The sequence below is a fragment of the Gracilinanus agilis genome, chromosome 1, assembly GCF_016433145.1.
Source record: "Gracilinanus agilis isolate LMUSP501 chromosome 1, AgileGrace, whole genome shotgun sequence".
NCBI classification, from domain to species: domain Eukaryota; kingdom Metazoa; phylum Chordata; class Mammalia; order Didelphimorphia; family Didelphidae; genus Gracilinanus; species Gracilinanus agilis.
Genome location: NC_058130.1, coordinates 757,166,744 through 757,176,148, shown reverse-complemented (window position 1 = coordinate 757,176,148; position 9,405 = coordinate 757,166,744). Strand labels below are relative to the sequence as shown.

Below are 9,405 nucleotides of genomic sequence, written 5' to 3'. Positions count from 1 at the left end.
TTTCTTTCTTTCTTTCTTTCTTTCTTTCTTTCTTTCTACCTACCTACCTACCTATCTACCTACCTACCTACCTACCTACCTACCTACCTACCTACCTACCAGGGGCTGAGGACAAATGTACGTAGAAAGCCAGTCCCTCTCTTCAAGGAGAACTATATTCTCACATTCTAATGCTTACATTATAACAGGGTGAGAAAAGAAGTACATAAAAAATATATTCCATCACCGTATAAAGTAAAAAAGCCAAGTCACCAAACATTTATTAGGTAATTACTATGTTCCAGACACTGTGCTAAGTATTGAGGATGGCTATACTGCCCTCAAGGAGCTTCTGCTCTATTGGGGGAAGACAAAGCATAACAGGAAGTTGAAAAGGGAAGTGAGGGGAGGCTGGCCTGGTTATTTTTTTAATAAAATGGAAGTTCTGACAAATCAGAGTAAAGGGCTACAGGTGGAGTGAATGAGAATAAACATAAATATATAAACAATGTTTAAATAGGCAATTACCATTTAAGTGTAAACTAGTTGTCAGGCACTGTGCTAAACATTGAGGATACAAAGAAAAAACCTCCTTAAACAAAAAATAAAATCTAATTCCTTCCCTCAAGAAGCTCCTAGTCTAATGGGGAGACAATAGATATGTACAGATAAGGTGCACACAGGATAAAATGGAGATAATCTCAGAGGGAAGACTCAACTTAAAGAGGGCTAAGAAAGACTTAAAAAAACTTTAAAATCCTTACCTTCTTAGAATCCATACTAAGCATTCATCTTAAGGTAGAAGGGCAGTAAGAGCTAGGTATCTGGGGCTAAATGACTTACCCAGAGTCATGCAGCTAGGAAGTGTCTGAGGTCAGACTTGAACCCAGGTCCTCCAGGCCTGGCTCTCAATCCTCTGAGCCACTTAGTAGCTCCTAAGTTTTGGTTTCTTGTTCAGTCATTTCAGTTATGTCTCACTCTCTGTGACCCCATTTGGGGTTTTCTTGGTAAAGATACTGGAGTGGTTTGCCATTTCCTTCTCCAGCTCAGTTTACAGATGAGGAAACTGAGGCAAACAGGTTTAATAAACAGCTAATCAGGCTAGATTTGCACTCAAGATGAGTCTTCCTGCCTCTGACACAGTACTCTATCCATCGTGCCACTTGGCTGCCTTGAGAGACTTCTTGAAGAAGGTAAGACTTTAGCTGGAATTTGAAGAAAGCCAAGGAAACCAGAAGAGAGAAAAAAGAAGGGAGAGAATTCTGGCAAAAGGCTAATGAAAATACTTCAAGCCCAGAAATGGGGTGTCTTATGTGCAGAGCAGCAAGGAGTCCAGAATCACTGGATTGCAGAGTACAGGGGCAGCTAAGGGGAAGAGCATCAAAAGGCGAGAGAGGAGAGGACAGGCTATGAAAGGCTTTAAAAACCAAACAGAAGCGGCAGGTAGGGAGCACAGGGGATAGTTTGAGAGGGGGTCAGAGGCAAGAGATGCTGTAGGGCTGGAATGAAAAGATTTGGCAGCTAATTGGACATATGAGGGGAGGAAGAGCAAGGAATCCAGGATGTTGTGATTATGAACCTGGGGATATAGTGGGACCTTTGACAGACTTGGGGAAGTTTGGAAAAGGGGGAGAATTCAGGGGAAAGATCATAGATTCAGTTTTTTAGATCTGTTAATATCTCTGACATATCTACTTTGAAATGCTCAAGGAGCAGTTAATTCATCATCTGGAACTGAAACTTGAGGTAGAGACTGCGCCTGGATACAGAGATCTAAGTCATCTGCATAGGGGCAGCTAGGTAGCACAGCAGAAAGAGCTCTGAAGTTGGGGGGAGCTAGGTTCAAATCTGGCCTCCGACACTTCCTAGATGTGTGACTCTGGGCAAGTCACTTAACCCCAGATGCTTAGCCTTTACCCATCTTCATACTTAGTATCAATTCTAAGATAGAAAGTACGGGTTTAAAAAGAAATCAAAAGTCATCTACTTAGGGGCAGCTAGGTTATACAATGGTTAGAGTGCCTGGAAGAGGCAGGACCTGGGTTCAAATCTGGCCTCAGACACTTCCTAGCTATGTGGCCCTGGACAAGTCACTTAACCCTAGTTGCTTAACCCTTACCCCTTTTTTATCCTTGTCTATTGATTGTAAGACAGAAGGGAAGAGTTTAAAAAAAGAAAAGAAAAGATAAGAAAGGACAGGATCAAGGACATGTTGAACGATTGGCCTTGGACACCTCAATGACAATAAGAAAGGACAAGAGGGTGGTTTCAAAATGAAGAGAATGGGGGAAAAGGGAAATGGAGGAGTAACTTGACCTCCATGTCCCCAAGCTATAAAATGAGGGTATTGGACTAGGTGATACCTAAGGCCCCTTCTAGCTCTAGCTCTATGATTCTATGGTACTGGGCAATGCCACTGGGCCTCAATTTCCTCATCTGTAAAATGAACAGAATAACAGCATCTGCCTCACAGAGTTACTGATAGGATCACATGAGACCATATGTTTAAAGTCCTGTAGAATATAAGCTATTTTTCTTGTTACTAAAGGAACTTGGGAGTCATTCAGTCCAATCCTCTCATTTGGCACATGAAGAAACGGAGGACTAGGAAGTGTAGTAACTGGTTCAAGGTCTCACATCTATTGAGTGGTAGAACTGGGTTGAACCCTGAGGCTCTTTCCGTGACGCCAAACTACCTCCTTTGAGTAGACATAGGAATGAGCCAGCCAAGTCAGCTTGTTGTTTCCTTTCCTGGAGGTCACAAAAGGAATAACTTCTTATCTTTCATTTGAGCACCAAAAATTCATATTTCTGGTTTCACGAATACAAGATGAGAGAAGGATGAGAGAGACACTGTTATTCTGAAAAAGGGCTGGGGTGTTCAGTGAGTAAACTACAAGATCAATGTGAGTGAACAGTGTAATATGGCAGCTAATGTCTTGCCTGACCTGAATATAGAGAGGTATAGTCCCTCTGCTGGGTAGTGCAGTGGTTAGAGAATCAAGAACCTGGGTTCAAGTCTGGCCTCCGATACTTCCTAGCTATATGACTCTGGACAAATCATTTTAACCCCCATTGCCTAGCCCTTTCTGCTCTTCTGCCTTGAAACTGATGCTCAATATTGATTCTAAGACAGAAGGTAAGGGTTTAGAACAAATGAGAAAAGCTTATTGCCTGTCTTTCCATGGTCACTCTAACACTAACTACTTTTCTCCCCTGACTTCTTTACCAATTTTTGGACTCCAGGGCCCAAGTTCTTTACACTGTATCACAATAAAACAAACCCCTGGTTATTCCCTGACAAGGGGTTCATTTGGGAGCTAGCCACTGAGACTAACTTTATTTGATTTCTATCCTATTATTTGGAAATCTGGGTTTTCCTCGAGGTTATCTGCCACTGTGAGCTCAGCTGACTGACTGACAAGCTAGTGGGTGGCAGTAATGGTGACAATATGGCATAATAAAGAAAGAAGGATCTGAGTCAGAGTCCTCACTTTGAGTCTCACCTTTACCACTTGTTATTATGTTAGATAAGTAATTTCACCTCCATAGCCTCAGTTTCCACATCTGTAAAGTAAGGAATTTGGACTAGATGGCCTCTGAGGTCCCTTTCAGTTCTGCCAGTATACCTTTAGACAAATCGCTTAACCTCCGTAGGCCTCAGTTTCCTCATCTGTAAAATGAAGGGATTGGACTAGATGGCCCCAAAGGCCCTTTCCAGTTCTAAAATTATAATTCTATTGTGCCTACATGACATCTGGACTGGAAAGCTCTGCGAGTACCATCTGGCTCTGAGAGACTCAAAACTGATTAATCCTCCTAGCCATTGCTATTCTTGGATTCACTGATGGTGGTGGCTCTGCATAGATCAAAGCCTTTTGTACCCTCGGGCAAGACTGTGAGGCCCCAAGCTTTATAGAACTTGATCCAGCCTCAAGAATTATAATTGAACTAGAAATCCTGGGTTCAGGGGGAATGTTGCTCTGAAGAGAAAAGGCAACAGGTCAGAGAGGAATCTGGCTTTTGGCCCATAAAAAAACCTCATTATTTTTTGTTTTGTTTTTAAAAATAAAATGTTTTCAGTTACATGTAAATACTTCTTTTTAGAAACATTTATTGACAATTATTTTCTGACATCATAGAATTCAGATTTCTTTCCTTTTTTTCCCCCTACCCCTACCCAAGGTGGTAAATAGTCTAATATAAGGTTATGCCAGTGCTTTAATGCAATGCATATTTCCATATCACTCATGATATGACAGAGATCACATATCACACACAAAACAAAAAGTTTATGAAGGAAATAAATTGGAAGATGGCATGCTTTTAGGGGCACCTAAGTGGCTTAGTGGATTGAGAACTAGGCCTAGAGATGGAAGGTCCTGGGTTCAAATCTGGCCTCAGACACTTTCTAGCTATATGCCCCTGGGCAAGTCACTTGACCCCCCCCCCCCCATTGCCTAGCCCTGACCACCCTTCTGCCTTGCAACCAATACACAGTATTGATTCTAAGATTTTAAAAAGATGGTATGCTTTGATCTGCCATCAGAGTCCAATAGTTCCTTCTTTGGCTGTGAATAGCATTCCTAAAAACCTCATTGTGAACAAACAGGATTTTTCCTTTAGAAGCTGGGCTAAGGTGGAATGAGGTAGAGCATGGAGAAATACCAATGCTCTCTTTCCCAAGGTAGGCTCTCTGTTGAGTCAGAGCTGTTTACTTTGAGATTGGCTGAAGTGTATGCAGCCATCCTTTCTTTTCATCACTTTGCAAAGTGCTTTACGTATATTACATCATTTGAGCTTCTGGGTCCTGGGAAGAAGTGCCTATAGAAGTAAGGACTGTACTTAAGGTTTCATTGGTATGGAACTCTCAAATGAAGAGCCTTCCTTCACTAATATAGGTAATCATTTCTGCAACTTATAAGTTAAGTGACTTCTCTAAGGGCATTTCTAGGTGTTTCTGTTATCCTCATTTTTCAGATTAAGAAACTGTCTGAGAGAGATGAAATGACTTAGGGAAGCAAAATGGTGTGGTAGATAGAGCCCTATTTGTATTCATAAGAACTGGGTTCGAATCCAAACTGATGTGGAAACTGAAGCAGATAGAGGTTAAATGACTTGCCCAAGATCACACAATTAGTAAGTTAGTAAGTGTCTGAGGCTGGATTTGTATTTAAGTCTTCTTGACTCCAGTCCTGGCACTCTATCCTCTCTGCCACCTAAATGTCCCCTGTGGAAATTATAGAGAAAGGGAATTTTCAACAGTAGGAAGAACGTTCTCATCGTTTTAGTGGTCTAACAAAGGTGTTCCATTCAACTCAATAAACATTTATTATGCTACTGTTGTGAGCGAAGTGTAGTAAACAATGTATTCAGCTCGAAATCAAGAAGACCTGGATTTATATCCCACCTCTGATACTAGCTGGTGACCACTGGAAAACCTTTTAACCACCATGTTTCTCAGGCAACTTCCTACAACTTAGCTACTAAATTTTAGATGGATCGCCATTCCCATTGGTGGAGTGAATTTCCACATAGGAAGTTCCACATACTAACAACATTGCAGATTCTTCATGTAAATACATGCATGTTCAAGGAACATTAGACATTAGGCTATGGAATAAGCTTTGTAGGTGACAGTGATCCCTGCTACAAATTCATAAACAGAACTCGGATGACCACTTATCCAGGTTACTATCTGTGACAGGAGGATTTGTGCATTAGATGGGACATTAGATAGGGTAACTTCAGAAATGCCTTTTAATGCCAAAGGATTATTTTTTTTAAGATATTTTATTTTACTAATGTATCAATGTAATATTCCAAAGGATTTTTGTGATCTATAAGGTTTGCTATATATATCCAGAGATGTGCTGGAGCCAGCTCCAACCAGATAGTAAGAGCCAATTTTTTCATTTTCAGCATGAGCCTTCATACTTTGGCTGTTGAAAAAGGCTACACACCAGAAATTGATTTTTTCCTTTGTTGATTGCCTAGACAAAAAAAGTGATGGAGAAAATGTTAATGCTTCAAATTAAACTTAAAAGTATATTATGTGGCCAAGAGATGGGAGGTCCTAGGTTCAAATCCAGCCTCAGACACTTCCCAGCTGTGTGACCCTGGGCAAGTCACTTGACCCCCATTGCCCACCCTTACCAATCTTCTACCTAGGAGCCAATATACAGAAGTTAAGGGTTTAAAATAAAAAAGAAAATTTAAAAAAAGTATATTATGTGATACATGTAAAACCCAGTGGAATTGCTTGTCTGCTCCGGGAAGGGGGAGGAAGGAGGGGAGGGAAAGAACATGAATCATGCAAACATGGGAAAATATTTTTAATTAATTAATTAAATAAAAATTAAAAAATGAAATCATTAAGTAAAAAAAAGTATGTTGTAGGGGCAGTTAGGTGGCTTAGTAGATACAGAGTCAGCTCTAGAGATGGGAGGTTCTGGTTCAGATCTTGTTTTAGACACTTCCTAGATGTGTGGTCCTGGGCAAGTCACTTAAATCCATTTACTTAGCTCTTGCCATTCACTTAGAATTGATATTATGACAGAAGTTAAGGGTTTAAAAATAAAAAGTACATTGTGCGTTTTTGTTTGTTTGTTTTGTCTTCTAGAGAGCTAGTTAAAATTTGACTATGACACCCCTGAAAATAGCTCTAAACTTTTTGGAGGGGTAGTGCTGATAGTATGATTATGCAGCAGCAGACATTAGTGACCTCAAAGGCAGCACAGGAGGCTACAGCTGGGCTCTGGTCAGATTTGGCTTCTTCTGAGTCGCAGACAAGTCATTAAATTTGCCCTGGCTTTGAGATGTACTCCTGATTGGTGAACCAGCAGGTGGTTAGTGCTGTCAGGGAGACTTTGGGTGGCCAAGGGAACGAATGGATGAGAGGACAAATGTGACTGACTCTCTGATTTTCATCCTAGATATTCTACACCTCATCCTTTTTCTACACCGTCAACTACACGTGGCACCTTTACATGGACCTGAAGGTGAAATACAACCAGAATGTATACAGGGCCTCCACACTGGTGAGTGTGGCTTAGTGAACACAATCAAGGAGATCCTATCTTTTTCACCCCAATTGCCTACCCCTTACCACTTCATATCAATTCTAACACAAAAGGTAACAGTTTAAAAAATAAATAAATAGAATCTCTTACAGTCTCTGATCTATGAGTCCTTGAAAAAGATGATGTCTTTGGACCCTTGCCAAAGAATATCAGCTTCTCCTTTTGGCATGAGTGCATTGGATAGGATTTAATTAAAGGAGAACTTTGCTCCATGGCTTTCCAGAGTTCCCTTTCTGTTTCCTTGGCTTTGGGAAAACAAACTTCACAGTGGACTAAAGCTTGTGGAATTAAAAAAAAAATTGAGAATCTACTTTCCAAAAAAGTTATTTCAAAGGTAGGGAGCTTAGGGGAGGCCTTAGAGAAGGGACCTTCCTCAAGTCCTTGGGTCTCTGGGTTAAGGAAGAGCAATTGTCCACTGGGGATTTACCCATCATTATCCTGGTCTGGAATGCAGGCATTGAAAAGGACGGATTTATTCTGCTCTGACTGTCAAAGGATGAAGGGGATTTAACCTTTGGTCAACCCTAGCCATAGCGATGGATGTTTAACCTGAAGAAGACTTGGTGGATGAAGCCAGGAGAGCTGACTTTAAATATTTGAAGAGCTGCCCAGTGGAAGAAGAAAGAGATTTGGTCAGCTTGGCCCTGAAGGCATATCCAGAGGCTATGAATGGAATTTTTTTTGAACCCTTACCATATATCCTAGTATTAATTCTAAGATAGAAGAGCAACAAGAGCTAAGCAATTGGGGTTAAGCGACTTAACCAGGATCACACACCTAGGAAGTGCCTAAGGCCAGATTTGAATCCAAATCCTTTGGACTCCAGTCCCAATACTCTATCCACAGTGCCATCTAGATGCCCCTAAGTGAAATTTTGCAGAGGCGTATTAAGTTTGGATGTCAGGACAAGTTTTCTAACAATTAGGGCTATCTCCATTTGGGGATGGGCTGCCTTGGGAGGTGGTGGGCTCCTCCTCCTTGGGGGGCCTTCAAGCACAGTGAGAAAGACCACTTGTCAGGTGGATTTTAAAGTGGATTCTTGCTCAGGTTTGGACTTTACATGATGATCACCGATTTGATCTGGAGGGACAACAAAATCAGAGGCACCTTCCAGTGGGAGAAAGCTGCTGAGGAGTGGAGAAGTTCAGAATCAGGACAGAAGCTAGCAAAGGAGGGAGATTTAGGATTGATTCTCCCTTTAGTATCCCATGCTGCCCTTGACATTTATTTTGTATATATTCTGCATACTCTGCGTATATCATATATGTACATTCATTCAAAAAGCATTTATTCAATGCCTATGATGTGCCAGACACTGTGATAAGCCCTGGGCATACAAGGAGAAGCAAAAGCTCCTAGCCTCATGGAGGATTATAATCTGAAGGGGGGAGGTCACAGGCAAACAAATACAAACAAGCTATAAATAATTAAGATAAACAGGAAATAATTAATAGAGAGAAGGTACTAGAATTAAGAGGGATTAGGAAAGACTTCCTGTAGAAGGCAGGGTTTTAGCTGAAACTTGAAAGAAGCCAGAAGGCAAAGATTCCAGGCATGGATGACAGCCTGAGAAAATACCAAGAGATGGGGCAGCTAGGTGGCTTACTGGATGGAGGGCCAGTCCTAGAGATTTGAGGTCCTGGATTCAAATGTGGCCTCAGACACTTCCAAGCTGTGTGACCTTAGACAAGTCACTTAACCCTCACTTAACCCCAAAGGCCTACCTTATCACTCTTTTGTCTTGGAACCCTGATATTTAGTATTGATTCTAAGACACAAGGTAAGGATTTTTTTTTTGCACTAGTAACAATAAGAAGATTAATTTTATTGGATTGTTGCTAAATCTATAATTTTTAAAATTTTAAAAAGAATTGAGAATAATTATACTCTGTTAAGGTAAATATATTCCAAATGTCTATACAAGATAAGGATTTTAAAAAGAAAAGGAAAAACAAGATCAGAGACAGAGTATCTTATTCAAGGAACAGTAAAGAGGCTAGTATCATTGGACAGAAGAGTATATGGTGAGGAATGAGATGTAGGAAGCCTGGAAATGCCAGGAGGGGTAAGTTGTGAAGGGCTTTAAAAACCAAACAGAATGCTATCAACTGGTGTAGAATTTAAGCCTCCCAAAAGCAGGCTTTTGGGGAATGTCAGGAATTGGGGACATAATAACATTTTTCATTTTTATGTCTCCAATACCTAACAAGGTACCTGACCTACAGCTTAATAAATACTGATTGGTCAATTTCTCCTGTGAATCCCTAGTGCCTCGCACACTGGCTTGCCAATAATAATAATAACATAATAATAATAATAATAATAATAATAATAATAATAATAA

At 40.6% G+C, this 9,405-nt stretch overlaps 1 protein-coding gene across 1 annotated transcript in view; it reads left to right on the top strand.

Annotated features, from left to right (window-relative positions):
• TMEM116 (transmembrane protein 116) overlaps nt 1-9,405 on the top strand; it is a 49,310-nt gene that overhangs the window by 23,139 nt on the left and 16,766 nt on the right. Inside the window, exon 4 of the mRNA XM_044673603.1 lies at nt 6,915-7,019. Within this exon, the coding sequence (XP_044529538.1) occupies nt 6,915-7,019 (105 nt within the window). The remainder of the gene's footprint in view (nt 1-6,914; nt 7,020-9,405) is intronic.